The 19,309-nt window shown below is 35.8% G+C and overlaps 1 protein-coding gene across 6 annotated transcripts in view; it reads right to left on the bottom strand.

The window, feature by feature from the left end:
• Positions 1-19,309, bottom strand: part of TSPAN12 (tetraspanin 12) — an 80,605-nt gene that overhangs the window by 33,104 nt on the left and 28,192 nt on the right. For all 6 annotated transcript variants that reach the window (XM_032276178.1, XM_032276177.1, XM_032276182.1 and 3 more), the window contains one exon: positions 1,106-1,180. In XM_032276178.1, coding sequence (XP_032132069.1) covers positions 1,106-1,180 — 75 coding nt within the window. The remainder of the gene's footprint in view (positions 1-1,105; positions 1,181-19,309) is intronic.

Here is a 19,309-nt window from a genome sequence, read left to right as displayed (position 1 = left end):
AAGTAAGCAAACATTAATAAGTAGTAATGCCCAATGCAAGCAAGGGTGAAGTGCAAGTGGTAAGCCAAACATAACTAGCAAACATCTTAAGACTGAGAAATTTTATGCTCATTCATGCTAGCTATGAAAGTTGTCCCAGCCATTTCAAAGCTGAAATAAAAGAGAAAAAATGACAAAGAGCTATTTTCAAGTAGCCAAGTATGGAAATGTGAGAGTGTTTCTAGATTGTGCTAAACACACAGCAACTTTTCAAATACACCTCTTATTTAAGGTGGAAAATGGTTCTGCCTGTTGTAAACAGGAGATGTAGGCTTCCTAGTCATCTGTGCACTATTGCAGTCAGCATTTTATGAGGCTTTAGGTAAGTGTTCAAGCATTTTTAAACTAATCATTTGCAAATATGAATGTTTTCTATGATTACCTCCGAAATTGGTAAAATTATTTTAGAACATATACAATTTTTAGTCTGTGATACTCATTTTAAGCAACCTATGGAATTAAAGACAAATACAGAGTATACCAAAGAAAATATTACAAATTATGGTTTCAAAATGTGCTTTCGACACAGAAAAGAAAATGTTAGTTTCCAGAAGTATTGGGACTATTCACTGTTATGAAGCATAAACATTTAAATTAATAATCATGTGCCTAAATTACTCTATTGATATGGTTAGGCTTTGTGTCCCCACCCAAATCTCATCTTGAATTGTAATACCCTGATCCCTACATGTCAAGTGACAGACGAGGTGGAGGTAATTGAATCATGGGGGCACTTTCCCTCATGCTGTTCTTGTGATAGTGAGTCAGTTCCCACGAACTCTGATGGTTTTATGAGGGGCTCTTCCCCCTTCACTCAACACTTCTCCTTCCTCCCGCCATGTGAAGAAGGTGCCTTGCTTCCTTTTTCATCTTCTGTCATGATGGTAAGTTTCCTGAGGCCCCCTCAGCCATGCTGACCTGTGAGTTAATTAAACTTCTCTCCTTTACAAATTACCCAGTCTTGGGCAGTTCTTTTATAGTAATGTGAAAATGAACTAATACAAGGATCTAATTTAAAAGGCTGACCTGTTGTTTTAGATTGTGACTATATCTATTTTGAACTCACCATTAGTTCTTGTTCATATGTCCAAACGCCACAAGCCAGTTCTACACAGAAAATGACAAGCAAACTTCCAAAGTACTGTAGAAAAACAGAAAAGTATGCTGTTATTACAGTACCAAAATAAAGTATGCTCCTCAAAGACAAATTGTTATTATACTGTATTTACTTAGTGAACAAGAAAACAGAGGCGAGTTTTCATGAAGCCCCTCAGGAGCAGATGGGGAAATTTTCAGCAAATTTAGAAGTATCTACAGATAACATTTAATATCCATCTCAGTGAGCTGTAGTTTATTAACCATCTCCTAAGAAAAAATCCTTTATAAATGCCATTACTTTCATTAGGATAAATAAGAATTTACATGTTCTAGTTTGATAAACTTTAACCAAGTTCTCCAAGAAAGGGACCGAATTTCTTTCAAAGTAGATGAGGTGAAGTCAACAAGTTTAATGCTCATCCCGTGAGCAGATTTTAACTCATTCTTCTAGGCAATGGAATTGGGGGGTTATCCTTTGCATTCTTAGAAAAAACACAACATAGAACAAAATCTCAACTACTGATGACACTTTATATAGTAAGTTTCTATTATGGGGAAGGCACTTGGGATGTATAATAGAACATAAAAATTCTGATAAGGCATGTGTAGGCAACAAAGTTGAATACAGTGTTGGAAACAGAAAGAGATAAAAATTCAAGATACTTATGAAATAAATATGCAGTGTTGCAAAAGGTGAAGAGGATTGGAACAAAGAAGAGAAAAGAGAATACCAGGCAAGTAACAGACATGAACAAGTGTTTAGAGTCAGCTGCAAAGTCAAGCAAAGAGTTGGGGAACTGGAAACAGATTCATCTAGCTGGAGTGGGGTGGTCAGAAAGAGGAATGAGAAGAGATCAAGTGTAAAAGACAGACTGAAGCCAGATTATGGTGAACTTTAAATAATACGCTAATGAATTTTAAGTTCATCATGTAGTCATTAAGGTAGAATATTTCAAAAGTTCTGAATAGGGGAAAGACATGATAAACTGATAAAATAAAGGCAAAGTTATAAATGATTTGGAAAAAGGAAGGGTGGGCAGGGAGGGTAAAGATCCCTTAGAAGGCAGCCGAAGAGGAGGCATGAACTTAGATGGTAGCCTTGCAAATAGGTAGAAAAGAATCCTTTTTAAAGGTATAGGGAAAAAAATTAGACATTAGAAGGCATTAGACTTATTAAATTTAGAATGGAGGAGAAAAATGTATTTCACCAAAGCAGAGAAATTGGGAGTGGTAACTAGTTCTGTGTGAAGAGGAAAAAAAAATCTAATTTTATTTGATCAACATAAAAATGTTTATCTATTAGAAATGTAGATTCAGCTGAGTGTGGTGGCTCAGGCCTATAATCTCAACGTTTCGGTTTAGGGAGGGAGGGGGATCACCTGAGCCCAGGAATTCGAGACCAGCCTGGGAAATATAATGAGACCCCATATGTACAAAAAGAAAAAAAGAAGAAAAGAAAATTAGCCAGGCATGGTGGTATGTGTCTGCAATCCTAGCACTTTGGGAGGCTGAGGTGGGAGGATCACTTGAGTCCAGGAAATTGGGGCTGCACTGAGCTATGATAATGCCACAGCACTTCAGCGTGAGTGACAGAGAGAGAGCCTGTCTCAGAAAAAGTGTAGATTTGAAGCCCAGGTAGCCAAGGATAGAACTGAAAATCATTACTATGATTAGAAAAAAAGTAGCAATTTTTGGATAGTGTTCTGTTTATCAAGTACTTTCACAGTTAATTCACTCAAGAATCCTGTAAAAGATAAGCCTACCTCATTGTACAAACAAGAAAATTAACATAAAAAGTAGATAATGTGACTTCCACAAGAATGTGTATAATTTTAAATTTTGGAGGACTGGACCACTGTAGCTGTGTTCCTGTGTCATACCTTGCCCGATTGTGGCAGTGACTTTGCTGCTTGTGGCAGAGGAAAGCAGCAAAATATGATAAAGAACGAGCTCTCAGAAAATTGACCTCACTAATTTGAGCAAGAATAAAACTTCACTGCACTCATGAATATTCTATTCCATTTAGGGTGGGAGGTCAGGGTGGGAGTACCAGGTGGTGATGATTTGTGAACATCCTTCTTCACTGGACTGAAAGCTCCACTAAGGGCAGGTAATTTCTTGCATTCTTCATCACATAATAGGTGCTCAATGAATATTTGCTACATAAAAGAATGAATGAAAACAAAGCAGAGTGATATGATAGTGAGTAGGAGTGAGAGCTACCTTGGACTGGGTGATCGGGGAAGGTCTTTTTATAAAGGTAATCTTTAAGGTGAGTCCGTACAGACAAGACAGAAGCAATGCTGTTAAGACTTCAGAAAAAGCAATCCAGGAAGAGGAAATACCAAGTGTGGTGTGACCTTACATGGTGAGCTAGCTAGTTAAAAACTCAATGGTAACTGGCACACAGAAAGAGGGGCATGGGTTACAAGGTCTGCAATGTTGTGAGGTGTGAAGAAACAGATCATCATGAGCCATGGAAAGGATTTTGGATTTTATTTTACATGTAATGCAAATCCATTAGCAGGTGGCATGATCTAATGCATATTATAAAAACAAAATTCTGGCAATTTTGTGGAAAATGACCTGTAAAAAAGCAAGGTGTGATGAACCAAATAAAAGATTGCTGAAGTAAGATGATGACAAGAAAGTGGAAAAAGTGAACTGAGTTAGGATGTGAGCCATCAGGATTCAAACTTAAAATTACTTTGTTCATAGTATTTGCTAATAAAAGGGGGAAAGGAGTATAATATACAGAATGGGGCTGACTTTCTACTACTGTAATATACCTCCTATGATTTAAAAATATAAATCACTGCTATTAGTTTTAATCTGCTTCCTTTGGACTTCTTTCATATAAAAAATAAAGAATATATAACTGCATAATGTCTCAGACAATAACACAGCTTAAAAACAACCATTGGTTCAACAGATAAAGTAGTATTTTGTTAAAGGGATCTCATTTTGCAAACTACTTTTATTTTTGGCATACATAGACTGATGGTGAGCTTTAATGTACTCAGTTATCATTTCAAAGTATTGTTATTTCTAGGCCTTAAAGATTTCAGCCTTAAAATTATGATTAGAAGAAATTTTGTGAGCATAGTACTTCAAGCCAATTTTCCTCCAACCTTTCTTTAATGCTTTACTTAAGAGATTTCTAGACATAAAAAAATACTATATTTACATCCTATGTTACAAAGAGACCAAATGTTCAGTAAGTACATACTAGATCATTTTTCTAATCTTTGATAAGCAAAGACCCTTGGAGACAGTGAGACTCCAGAGAAAAATTAAACTATGGGGCATTTTTGCTCTCTCAGATCCTTATCCTTTTCAAATCTTTTCAAATTCTTTTCAAATTTGATGTCTGGTTACAATGACAACCAAAGCATCCCTAAAAAGGCAAGATATGTTTATCAATAAAACATGGACCTAGATTATAATTATAAAGAATATAGGAAATTCCCTGACTTTGCCTTGAGGATAATCATGTAAATTTCAAGACAGGTTTTATAACCTTTTAAATCCCACTTGAATATTCTCTCATTTCCTGTCTCTTAGTGTCACTGATCGGTTTGCAAACGTAGCCCATGATTGGTATGGAGGGACTAAGTTTCCTATGAGCTGTACATTCTTAAGTCTAGGAAAACTCCAAAATGATTGCCTCTTTCAGATTTCCAGTGTTTTCATATGATGCCAATTCTTCCATACAAAATTTTTTTTTATTCCATTAACACTCAGGAACACTGATTTGTTTGACCTTGAGGTTGAAAGTACAAGTTTCATCAACATTATAACTTTCTCAGAATAAATTAAATTTAAAATTGATTAAAAAAAACCACTTTTACAAATGATGTTGCAACTTCACAGTCAGCTGTCTTTTCTTTGGTGTTATTGCTGTAGACTGAAACATCCGGTCTTCTTATTCCAAGGAAAACTTTAAATGTCAACTCCATCCTTAATAGAGGATATACAGACCATCTGTGCCTACTCCTAAATTTTCTTTTGTGGCAAGATCTGAGTCCTTGATAAAGTCATTCTCCTACTGGTTATTGTACTGAGAATCACTCAGCCACTATTTACTCTAAGAGCTAGATTTGAAGCATCTATAAAGTATGATGTTAATCCTTAATTTCAACAGAACAAAATTAGCCCAGAATTAAACAGCAGTTTCTGCTGCTCTGTGTTATGGTAATGAGGTCTACATCCATATCAATTTCACTACACAATCAACCACCTGTTGTCTTCAACATCATTTGGAACATGTATGTATCTCCCCTGATGGTGGCAGAAACTGTTCCTTGTGTTTCTTGCTGTCCCAATGCATATGGTTTGATGAGACGGTCTGTACCAGCCTAGTTTGCAGAACAACTCATTCTCTCTTCTCCTAGCGTGTTCTCTTTCGACAATGATGAAAAGAGCTCTGAATTTGGAGTTAGATTTAAGTTCAAAGCCAGTTCTGAAACATATTGTATGATCTTCAGCAAACCATTTAACTGCCCCTGTGTCCGTCTGATATCTGCCTGATAAAGATAAAAATGAACCCCCTTTTTTAGCTGTCATCAAAGATGATGTGATATATGTGAAAATGCTTTGAAAAAATGGAAAGCATTATAAAAATGCTATTCTGTACTAATCTGAAACACAGTCGATAATGACTTGTCCTCTCTTTCTTTACATAGCCTTCATTCTCTGCAGCATGCCACAGGGTCTTCCTCATCACTGTTTTCCAGTATTTTACCTCCTATTTTTCTCCTTCCCTCTGTGTGTCGGGGTTTCCTTGTCTGCTGTATTTCAGGTTTCACAAACTTTGGCCCTACTCATAAGTCACAGTGCCTCCTCCACTGCCAGATCATCAGTTCTGGCTGGCAAGGATTTTGTTCTTAACCATTATTTTATCCCCCGTGCCTAAGCAGCACATGTCACATGGCAGGAAGCAGGTGGAATGTCAATGGAAATAATGGCCAGTTTACCAACTAAAACGACCAATTTCAGTATTCCCTGGGGTTTCTCTAATTTGTACCTTGAGTGTCTTATTAACATTTCACTCCCTTTGACTTCTACCTACACATTTCTATTTTAAATATTGCCTCTGTTTTACCAGTGTCTTTTCTGTAGATTACGCTATAATAATCAGTGTGCCTTTAAATATTTAAGACAATTTACAAGTGAAAGAAAGCAAGTAACGTGCAGACTCTCCCCCAGCTTGAGCTACTATCATCTAAACATTTTAAACAAATGAAGAATGAATAAATGTGTGCCTATACAGGAGATTAGAATGTAATTATTTCCATTACAAACTATTTCACTTGCTTTGAAAAATTGTTCAATAGAGTTCCTGAAAATATCTAAGCTCCCCTACTAAAATTTGTGTTCCACTAACATGGCATTCTGCTAATAGGATACACCCCCTAAATGATACAATCAATCAGAGATTTTTCACCAAGCCAGTGAAGCTGAGAATAAATATCCTTCAGTTCAAAAATAAGTGCCTTCATGTTTTAGGTAATAGAAGGCTAGATAAAACAATGTATGTGAAATTGCCTTGCTGACTTTAAAAAAAAAAAAATGGAAAAAAACATGGGCTTTGAAATAAAATAGACCTGGCTTCAGACTCCGGCTACTTGACATAGCCGTTGGCTAGCCTTGACCAACCACTATGCCTCGGTTTCCTCATTTGTAAAGTGGGAATGTTAAAATTACCTTGCAATGCTGTGCAAAAGATTCCATAAGGTAAAGTGCTGCTTCGTTGTAGGCACTTCCTAAAAAGTAGCCATTATTAACCATATCATAATTTCTATTTGAACATAAACTCCACGTGAACAAGAGGTATCATTGTGTTTTAAATATCACAGTACCTGGCACATAGCAGGCACTCAATATATGCTTCTTGAGTAGAGTTAATTCGGATTAGAGGATGAAAATGATGATGTATAAAATTGCTCATCCTCCTGAGACTATCAGTGTCACCCTCACAAAAGGGTGTCTAATTCCAAAGGCTATTACATGAACTCTTAGTAAAATCCCTGTCCAGTGAGAGTGTATCTGGCATTTTCCAAAACATCTTTATTACAAAACTAAAGCAGGATGGGTGTGGAGGGTGGGGAACACAACTTCTCTTTTAAAAATACTGAAGGCAATTTGTCTGTTACCTTAAACAAACTGAGGTTGGTCATAGAATGACCAGAATGACATGTTACTAGTCCCTTTGTCCACTGGAAGTAGCTGAGGAGGAAAGGAAGGGCATGGCCCCACCTTATTATTTAAGTCCTTGGGGATGTGTGGGTTAATGCATCCCCCTGCAGAAACAAAGGGGATTCACTCCCTTCACTTTTAAAGTTATTTCACATCACTGTATGTATACAGACAAAATAGTGAAATCTCAAGGAAGGCCCTTTCTTAAAGAAACATTTATTTATAAAATTGATCTGCTTCCCTGATACCACCACCCCCTAGATCTTCCCCCTAAAGAAAGCAGATTCAACACTTGCCCTTATCCCTTCTTCTCTTGAAACTTCACTAAAACAATAGTAAAGGGATATTTTAAAAGACATAATCCCAGAGAATACTGAAAAATGGAAAAAGAGACAACAGCGAGTATATTTTGGAAAAGTGCAAAGCAGAGAGCAGAGTGGCAAATTTCTCATCAGTTCCCCAAAAGTTGAATGCTAAAGCAATAGTGGGAAGACCTGATTCACATCACAGAGTCCCCAAAGTACTCAGGTATTGGCAGCTCTGGAGTGTGCATAAACAGAGGAGGACTTGTTGAAAATCCCATTTAGGAAGAAGTTTGACCTCCTCCCAAAAACAGGCCCCCTCTCTCATCCTATGCAGCAGGGTGACTACACTACCTTCACCAACAGAGATGCTTGAGGAAGTAGAGACACTAAAATAGAGTCAGGGTTGGGGACAGCAGGTGCAGTAGAGAACAAAGTATAGAACTGGAAACACTGAACTGAAGGTCAAATTTACATACCTTTCCTACAAAAGTTGAAGACTCAAATCAAACAAAAATAGTACTAGAGTTCTAAAGGAACAGCAGATGAATGCATTCAAAATTCTGAGGAAAAAGTTATTTCCAATCTAGAATTGTATAGCCATCAGAATTAATTCATAAGCGTTTATAAAGCCATTTTCAGGCTTATAGGCTTTTAAAAATCTCCTATGAATGCTTTTTCCGGAATTACTGGAAGACGTGCTTCCTAAAATGAGAGACTAAACAGAAAAGGACAATGACTTGGAATCCAGGAAACAGAGGGTCTAAAACAAAAGAGAGGCAAAGGAAATTCCAGAATGGTAGTAAAAGGATATCCCATGATGGCAATAGCTTCAGGAGGCCTAGGCTGGAGCAGGTCTAGAATGTTCTGGGATATATATATATAAAATCAACGAAATGCCCAATATATTTGACTACACAAAGAGAAAACTTACACCAGAAGAGAGTAATTCAGAGTTGAATTAAACATAAATACATTAAAGAAAAAACAAAGAAACTGATGAATTTCAAGAAAAACAACATATCGTTCCAGAAAGAAAATGTAAACCCAGTACTTTATCTGATCCAGCTGTAAACAGCATTTACATAGTCATAATCATGTAAACATCAATCTAACAAAACTTATGAAATTTCTGGGTTGAGGTGAGAGGAAGTATGGTAGGTGAGGCACAGCAGGAAAGGGTGCCAGTTCTTCATCTCCCATAAGGGGAAGCCAATGGAAGCCCAAAACTCAAAACTCTTTTAGTTTAGTTACATAAATATATGACTTGGAGATATGGAAGTAAATTCCAAAGGAATCTCCTCAAATAAAATTGGAAGCAATTGCCTCTTGGGTGTGGAAAATGACAGGATGAATGACTGCAATGTTTTATAATAAGCCTTTGGAACTAAATTAGCTCTCTAAATTAAGTGCTTGGAGCACACTGATAAAAGCAAAAACAAAATTAAAACAAACAATAGCCCTCCGGAGGCCTTGACACCAAAATGAAAAGGACTTGGTAGCTGAAGGACTTTAAATATGTTGTACATAGAAAATTGTAAGTGCTGCAACTATACTTCAGAGTTATGGGAGATAAAGGACGTGAGTGGAAATTGGAAATATTCTAACTGCTCAGGTACAATCTTCCTTTCCCTAAATGTATCCTCAGAAATTCAAAATAGAAGTAGCATAAAAAATATATAAAAAGTGTATACCTAGGCTAGACCCTGCCTGAAAATGTGAATCTCTTCTGCAATATTGCCCATTAAAACTATACATACTGCCGGGCACAGTGGCTCATGCCTGTAATTCCAGCACTTTGGGAGGCCGAGGCGGGTGGATCACGAGGTCAAGAGATCGAAACCATCCCAGCCAACATGGTGAAACCCCGTCTCTACTAAAAATACAAAAATCAGCCGGCATTGGCACGCGCCTGTAGTCCCAGCTACTCGGGAGGCTGAGGCAGAAGAATTGCTTGAAACTGGGAGGAAAAGGTTGCAGTGAGCTGAGACTGCACCACTGTGCTCCAGCCTGGTGAAAGAGCAAGATTCTGTCTCAAACAAACAAACAAACAAACAAACAAAACTATACATACAATTTGCCCAAATCAGTGTGGGCTGAATTATTTTCTATGTTCGTTCATTTCAGTCACAAAATTATAGAACCTAGAATTCTGTTACTGTCAAGCTTATTCAATGATAGTCTGGATTTGGTTCACTTGTGAAGATATATATATATATATAAACACATATGTATTAATTTTATAATACATATAGAAATATAAAGATAGCCATTTTACTTTATAATTTATGTATACACAGTACTTGATTGTATACATACACATCTATGTAATACGTTTATATGTATGTATATAATCAAATACTGTGTATATATAAAATAAAGAGTGTACATTTTATGTACACTATAAAAATGTGTACATGTGGATACACATGAGTGCATGCACAAATAATTTATTGTGCCAGATATCTACATATATTAATATAATTTACTCCTCAAAATTTTACAAAACTGTCATTATCTCCATTTTCTAAAAAGATAAAATGGAGTGAGGCCCAATGCATCCATGATTGAGAAGCAATAGAATAGTAAAGTTTTCAGAGAACAGGCTCTGGGGCCAGGCAACCTGGATTCAGATCCCAGCTCTACCAGTTGGATGGGCAAATCATTTAACCGCTCTGTGCCTCAGTGTCCTCACCTGTAAAGTAGTGCTAGCAATGGTGCCAACCTTACAGTATAATTGGTAGAACTTAATAATTCAGTACATGTAAAGTCACATAAAATAGTGGCTGGTGCACAGAGTATATATATTAGGGATATTGTTGGTATCATTTGTAAAAATATGTTTTAATCCATTCTCTACAGATACCAACTTCTGAACACAGGTGCACACAAGTACATGTTCTCATGTGTATATACAAAACCATTGTTGTTTTGAGCTAGGGAGAAATGTCTAAAAAAATTATATTCTAACCTTGATCTTTTCCAGTTGGAAAAAAAAAAACAAAAACAGACTACCAGTACATCAAAATTTTAAAAACCACAAACAATTCCTTTTATTCTTTTCTATCTCCTCTGGTTAGTTACAGGCACAAATGCAGCTTTAATTTCTGTGTCAAAATCCTTGACAAATTATATCAGACACAATTTCATTTTTCCTTTTCATATTTTGAACTTATATTAGGTCGGCCAGATAACTTCTATCAAACAGTAAATTAATTTTTGTTGTCATCCACATTTTACAATATTTTGTTTGTTTGTTTTGAGATGGAGTCTTGCTCTGTTGCCCAGGCTGGAGAGCAGTGGCGCACTTTCAGCTCACTGTAACCTCTGCCTCCCGGGTTCAAGCGATTCACCTGCCTCAGCCTCCTGAGTAGCTGGGATGACAGGCGAGCACCACTATGCCTGGCTAATTTTTGCATTTTTAGTAGAGACAGGGTTTCACCATGTTGGTCAGGCTGGTCTTAAACTCCCGACTTCATGATCTGCCTGCCTTGGCCTCCCAAAGTGCTAAGATTACAGGCGCAAGCCACCACGCCCGGCCTACAATTTTTACAGTGACGTATGGTACCATGAAACCAGTGAGTGCTTAATAGTTCTTTGAATTCAACTTTTGTAAAAGCACTAATAAAGTGAATTTTTTTCTTTTTACATCTTTACCTCTTACCATTAATAACAGGTATTAACAAACTTTCTAAAAAGACAATATTTGCTTTTGTATTAAATATTTCCAATAATTTTTACCTTGGGGAAAATTGATTTTTAAAATTTTCACATCTAACTTTTATCAATCTAATGAAGACAAAAAAGCAATCTTCTCTAACAAAGCCAATCAATCTATTGAGTTGCTTATATTTTGGAAAGTATTAAACTTTCCAAAATAAAAGCATTTGAAAAACATAGGAAAAGATACTTTTGATTACTAAGAGCATGTTTAGAGAAAATATACTCTCGACATGTAAAACTTAACACTCTCTTACCTTCAACTTTACAAAGAGAGGACTTTGTGATATATATTATCTAAACAAAAACAAAACAAAAAGTCTACATCTAACTCACCACAAAGAGAAAAGGCAATTGTTTTCCAAACTGTCTTTCTACATAAATGCTACTGAAAAAGAATTTTTACATTAAAAGAATTTTAATGTTTTCCTTGAACACTTTCACCTCAGTTTTTTTGCACAAGCGAGCAGATAATCACCCAAGTTTCAGAGAACCCCCCCCATAAGAATCTGCGACACTGAGAGAAAAGTTAAAAATATAAACAATATAAAAATTATTTTAACTTACCGTTCTCTTAATTTACAACAAAAAAACTCAGTTTTTCATAAGTAACATTCAACATAATTTAGAACCACAAAAATCAGATTTGCTTATCTTGTAAAATTAATACAACCTGTGATTCATCTCCTCCCAACTAAAAGCTATTTCAAAATATAACATACTTTACTGGACATTTTAATATTTTTAAAACATGGTGCCTTTTGATGCCTATCTACAAGCTACATAGCCAACACTTTTAATAAACAAAAAGTTTGATGAAAGGCCTACATTCACTAAATGATAAATGATAAACTCCAGTCTCTATCCTGTCAAATACTGAACTCTGCAAGCTTTCAGTGCTAAGTATCTTTATGGCAGTTGTTTATTTTTCCCTTCTCAGTGATTGGAGGTTTAAAAATATTACGTTACCTATAGTTAGTAAATAAGGGAATTCCAGTGCCAAATATTTGTACAAGATAATGGAACAGCCATCCTTCTGTTAAGAATCCATGGGGACTAAAATATTAACAACCCCGAGTACTTGCTGCTGAAAACACATATACACATACAGCCTCTGTTTTAGCTGTTTTACTCATAGCAGACACATACTTGGTAATTTCTGAAGGCCAATCATTCACCATGTTCAACATCTCTCTACAATTTTTTTAAAGTCAATAGAATCAGGTCAGCCTGGTTTAGGAAAAAATAAATTAGAACTATAGACCAATGGTTAAAGCAACAGTCTTGTCTTAGAGTCCACTTCAAGCCCACCAGTATCAATAACTACTCAGGACATGCAGAAATATAAGCTCAGATTAAAAAGTTATAGTCCTTTGTGCAGGCTTGTACTTGAATAAATATTGAAGATCCTTTCTAAAGTTTTTGATTTATTCCCCTTTTCAGTTTCATTTTAATAAATGCTGAGCTAATTTCTACATTAAAGATGTTGGTGAAATTCAAATTATTAAGGGTTTGCTTCAAGTGCTGTTCAAACTACTAGACAGAGAAATGTGTTATGCCAGGATGTGTTGATCTACCTGAGGTCTACAAGTTCCCAGGGTCACTGATGGGCATCATGAGAGGTAAGGCATTGAGGGTCAGTCAATAAAACATCTAAACATACTAGAGAGGTCACCAAATATATGGCGTCTGTTGCCTGGTAAGCTAAGTCAGCGAACGTATGGAAGTTCAGCCCTATCTCAAAAGATTTACAGGCTGTTAACTGGTTTCTGAAAAGAATATCTATACAGATTATTGAGCCATTCCTAAGAATGCGAGACAGGGGTCCCCATTACCAAAACCCACACACAAACATGCAAACAGGAAGGAGCCTTAACAATATCCCAAGCAACAAAGCCAAATAATATCACACACAATTCTGACCCTTACGGTGCCTCTCACTCAGACCTAGTCAAATGTGCCCAGATGCTCTCCAAACAAGAGAAGGAAATGAGTTCACTATAGTCAGCATCCGTATTTTTTTTTTGTTTTGTTTTTTGAGACAGAGTCTCACTCTTTCACCCAGGCTGGAGTGCTGTGGTGTGGTCTTGCTCACTGGAACCTCCTCATCCCAGGTTCAAGCGATTCTCCTGCCTCAGCCTTCCAAGTAGCTGAGACTACAGGAGTGTGCCACCATGCCCAGCTAATTTTTGCATTTTTAGTAGAGATGGGATTACACCATGTTGGCCAGGCTGGTCTTGAACTCTGGACCTCAAGTGATCCACCCACCTTGGCCTCCCAAAATGCTGGGATAACAGGTGTGAGTCATCATGCCCGGCCAGTAGTCAGCATCTTTATGAAAACACTTTTATAAGACAAGTTAGAAAACGAGAAGCTTTAAAAGACATTGATTAGGCAGAAAGAAAACTCGTACTACAATATCTGTCAATAACTGTTTAACTTATCTGTAACTCTACGTCTGTGAAAGTATCAGAGTGAGTTAGATCCTTCTAAATCACATTTTTTGTTTCCAACAAGATATATACTTTTTTTTGCATATTCTCCAGAATGAACACAAACCCTACTTGTTAAAAAGAGTTTTAAAGTTTGCTTTAAATTTTACAAATGCATATATGCAGATATTTACTACAATTAAACAGCTTGTTCTTTTCTTTGATGAATATATTCATGCAAATATACTCTTTTCCTAAATCATAAATATTTTTATTCCCACAGAAAAAAAGTGTAAGAACACTACTATTTGTGAATTCACAGCCATGCTCAATGTTCGGAGAAGGAAAACGATGTATAAATAATGATAAAATTATTAAGTCACCAAAGTTGCCAAAACATCCATAATTCGGTCTAAATGATAGAAGGAAGTTTGAATTAAGTACAAATTACAGAATAATTGTAAAGAAATGCACTTTTCTTACAATAAATATTTGAATATAACAATGTTGAAAAGTAAAGACCTGCTTTTATAAACAAATCAATGGCGATGTGAGAAAAGCATATCCATTATCTCAAAGTGAATGTTTTCAACATCCTTGAAAAGTTTATTTGTAAAAATTTGTTCTCAAAGTTTGTCTAAGCAGTTCTATTACAGGCCTCTGAACTAGTTAATTATTTATGAAAAGTATTTTCCCTGAGGCTGAAAAATCACTGCAGCATTCCAAAGAACGAATGTTGTAACCCTCAGCAAGTCCCCTTGGTGCTGGCTTGTATCCCTAAACTCACCTTAGCCCTGCATCCAGTGTCTAGGTACCTAATTTAGCTTGGTTGCTATATTTTTAGTATCAAATGTGAACTAAAGACATCTAGATTAATAGAAGTGTATTTATAATGGGCCGATGTTTTAGGTGGCCTTCCCCACATGAGTACCTTTATACTCATCAATAAAGACATATTGTCAGAATTGAAGCATCTCCTCCATTCTCTCTTCTATCATTAAAAAGGGTTATCAAAATGTGATATTCCCTTACTTAGCCCAGAGTAACAAGACCAGGTATTCATTTCTCCCAGGTAAATGAGCAAAAGGTCCACGAGTAGGGAATAGACACTGCTACCAGGGATACGTAGCAGAAGATAGATCAGATTGTGCTTCTGCTCACAGAACTTCAGATCACAGACTATGCGTGATATTCAATTTGGCCCCAGCTCACACAGCCAAGTCTCAGTCCTATCTGGTACATATCTAACCCATGACATACACGTGACCTTCTCCAAACCCACTGTGAGCTTTCCAGTGTTATCACAATTGTTCCTTTCACCAGCCTTTGGGTCCTCTAAAGTGCCTTTCTCCCCTGGCCCACTGTCACCAGCCACTGCCTCTTGCCCTTCTCCTTCACATCTCAGCTCAAACACTTCCTCATGTCTCTTTGTTACATGTTCTTAATAGAAGACTATTGCTCCTTAGAGTTTGTTTTTTCTTTTTTACACTACTTTTAAGAATGCAAAGAGAGAACTTTTGGAATGAAAATATTTTCATAATAAAAGGTAAAAAAAATTCTGTCTCACTAGAAGTTCTCAGTCAGTGCTTCAACTCAGCTGTGCTTTTATACAGAATGTGAAACTGTAAAATATTTTAAGTGCTTGTTTACTGGAAAAGACATTGCAATGATTCATATTTTACTTAATTAGAAATGATTTTTAAGTTGGTATCATCTAATAAAAGTCTGTTATTTTATTAACTCTAGAATTTTATTAATATTCTTCTTAAAGATAATGTTTCTAAAATGTCATCATTTTGAGGAAATTTGTTATTTCTAAAGTTTAAAGTTTTAAAGCTAAAATAATGGCAATATAAAGAAAATTCAGGAATAACCACTTATTTTAGAATAATTCAAATGTGTTGCTTAACAGAAATACAAAGTGATACAACTACAGTGTTAATACATTTTAAATACAATTTAAGTTATTGTTTCTCTCATCTAAGTTGGGATTTGTCTTAACCTGAGTATGTAACCTGAGCCTATCACCCTTTCTCTGAAAAAGGGAAAAGATACGGATTACAATTCTGAAATTGTAAGTTTTTTAAATGTATATAGTTTCATGAAAAAATGCTTAATTTAATTCACAATCTTATTTAAGCAACAACTTCATTAGACATTGCACATAACACAAATACTAACCATGAGTTTTTCTAAATATTCCATCTGAAAGCTGCTTTCCTCACTGGCTTAAATGACTTAATTATCTCATCTTTTGCAAGTGTTTTCTGCCCTCTTGTTTTAACCCTCCATATATTTAGAGACACTGTTTCCTGAGACATCTGCTTTTAAATGAATGTTTTCTGATTTATGTTCGCCAAAGGAAGTTAGTAGAGAGACATGTGGAAGTAAATAAGAAAGTTAAAACACTGCACAATTGCTGAATTCACCTCAAGGAAGTATTTGCTGAAGTGGTGACCATATTCTCGAGTGGAATGAACATTTCAATAGCATGTGCTGCCAGGAAAATACCTGATTTTGAACTTTGCACAAGCTCAGGACAGTCACCAAATCAATGGATAGAGAATTATTTGGCTTATATTTAACTAAAATTATCTCAAATGTAGTATCTAAAAACTATATATAATAAGGTTTAAAATGCTTCCTATGACATAGCATACCATATAAAAACATGAATCATTCATATTTCAAACCCTGAAGTAAGAAAAAGGTCCAATGAACAGCCAAAATCCTGTCATAATGACCCAACACAAATACCATGAGTATCACACAGTTGTCCTGGGCCCCTCTCTCTGAAACAATATTTACTTTTAAAGACATCTGCTGACATACTTTCCTGGGCATTAAAAACCATAAAATACTTAGAAGTAAATTTAACTGAGGAGTTGAAAGATCTGTATGCTGAAAATTATAAAATACTGATGAAATAAATTGAAGATGACACAAATAAATAGAAAGATATCCCATGTTCATGAATTAGAAGAATAGTGTTAAAATGTCCATACTGTCCAAAGTGACCCACAAATGCAATGCAATCCCTATCGAAACTTCAATGTCATTTTTTACACAAACAGGAAAGAAAAAATCCTAAAATTCCTATGATGCTACCAAAGTAACCTTGGGCAAAAACAATAAAGTTGGAGGCATCATGCTACTTGATTTCAAGGCATATTAGAAAGTTATAGTAATCAAAACAGCATGGTATTAGTATAAAAACAGACATAACAACTAATGGAACAAGACAAAGAGCCCAGAAAGAAATAAACTGACACATTTGCAACCAATTGATATTTTGACAAAGATGCCAATAACACAATGGGGGTATAGAAAGTATCTTCAATCAAGGGAAAAAACTGTATATTCATATGCAGAAGAAGAAAATTAGATGCTTATTTCACACCATAAACAAAAAAACAACAAAAATGTATTAAAGATTTAAATGTAAAACCTGAAACTGTAAAAAAAAAGTAGAAGACAATGTATGAGAAGAGCTTTAGGACATTGATCTGAGCAATGATTTTTTTGAGTATAACCCCAAAATCACAGGCAAAAAAAAAAAGCAGAAATAGACACCTGAGATAATACTAAACTAACAAATTTCTGCATAGAAAAAGAAACGATTAGAAGAATGAAACTCATGGATGGGAAGAAAATATTTGCAAACCATGTATCTGTTAAGGGGCTAATATCCAAAACATATAAGGGATGTAAATAACTCAATATCAAGAAAGTAAACAACCCAATTAAAAAGTAGGCAAAGGACCTGAACAGACATTTCTCAAAAGATGACATGCAAATACCCAACAGAAGACAAACAGATTTTTAAAATGCTCAATATCACTAACTGTTAGGAAAACACAAATTCAAACCACAATGAAATACCAATGCTTAGCTCTCAGAATGTTTACTATCAAAAAGAAAAAAGATAACAAATGTTGGCAAGGCTGTGGGGCAAAAAAATCCTGGTACACTGTTTGAGTAAATATAAATTAGTACAGCCATTATGGAGAACAGTATGGAGGTTTTCAAAGCATTAGAAATTGAATTACCATATGATCCAGCAATCCCACTTCTGAGTATACAATCAAAGGAAATCAATAGGAATGCCAAAGAGATATCTGGATTCTCATTTCTCTCTCACTCTTTTTTTTAATTGCATTTTAGGTTTGGGGGTACATGTGAAGAACATGTAAGATTGTTGCATAGGTACGCACATGGCAGTGTGGTTTGCTGCCTTCCTCCCCATCACTTATACCTGGCATTTCTCCCCATGTTATCCCTCCCCAGCTCCTCACCCCCTGCTGTCCCTCCCCTATTTCCTCCCCCCAAAGACCCCAGTGTGTGATGCTCCCCTCCCTGTGTCCATGTGTTCTCATTGTTCAACACCCACCTATGAGTGAGAACACGCAGTGTTTGATTTTCTGTGCTTATGTCAATTTGCTGAGAATGATGGTTTCCAGGTTTATCCATGTCCCTATAAAGGACACAAACTCATCATTTTTGATGGCTGCATAATATTCCATGGTGTATATGTGCCACATTTTCCCTGTCCAGTCTATCATTGATGGACATTTGGGTTGGTTCCAAGTCTTTGCTATTGTAAACAGTGCTACAATGAACATTCATGTGCCTGTGTCCTTATAGTAGAACGATTTATAATCCTTTGAATATATACCCAGTAATGGGATTGCTGGGTCAAATGGAATTTCTATTTCTAGGTCCTTGAGGAATTGCCATACTGTCTTCCACAATGGTTGAACTAATTTACACTCCCACCAACAGTGTAAAAGTGTTCCCATTTCTCCATATCACAATAGTCAAGATATAAAAGCAACCTAAGTATCCATCAACATGAATGGATAAAGAAAATGTAGTCCATGCATACAACAGAATACTACACAGCCCTAAAAAATAGATATTCTGTTACTTGCAGTAACATGGGTAAACCTGGAGGACATTATGTTAAGTGAAGTAAGCCAGCACAGAAAGACAGATACCGCATGCTCTCACTTGTATGTGGAATCTAAAAAAGTATTGATCTCAGAGAAATAGAGAGTAGAATGGGGGTTACCAGAGGCTGGTAGGGTGAAGAGGAGGTTGGTAAAAGGATGGCTAATGGGTACAAAGTTTCAGTTAGACAGTAGGAATAACTTTTAGTGACCTATTGCATAGCATGGTGACTACAGTTAATAATAATAAGTTGTATATTTCAAAATTGAGAAAACAGTAAACTTTAAATGTTCTCATCACAAAAAATAAGTGGGTGCAGCAGATATGTTAATTAGTTTGATCTAAGAATCCCACAATGTATACATACATCATCAAAATATCAAATTGTACCCCATAGATATATAATTGCTTTTTGACAATTACAAATGAAAAATTTTAAATAACTTAAAGAATTCTAGTTAAGAAGTCAAATAAAGTACATGTATTGAGAGTTATATTTCTATGAAAAATGTATACATGCCAAATAATTTTTCATTTCCTGATGTGAAGCAATACAAACATTACTATCAT

The sequence above is a fragment of the Sapajus apella genome, unplaced genomic scaffold (genome assembly GCF_009761245.1).
Source record: "Sapajus apella isolate SASKATOON/1434 unplaced genomic scaffold, GSC_monkey_1.0 scaffold7, whole genome shotgun sequence".
Taxonomy (NCBI): Eukaryota; Metazoa; Chordata; class Mammalia; order Primates; family Cebidae; genus Sapajus; species Sapajus apella.
This window is presented reverse-complemented; position numbering and strand designations above follow the sequence as displayed.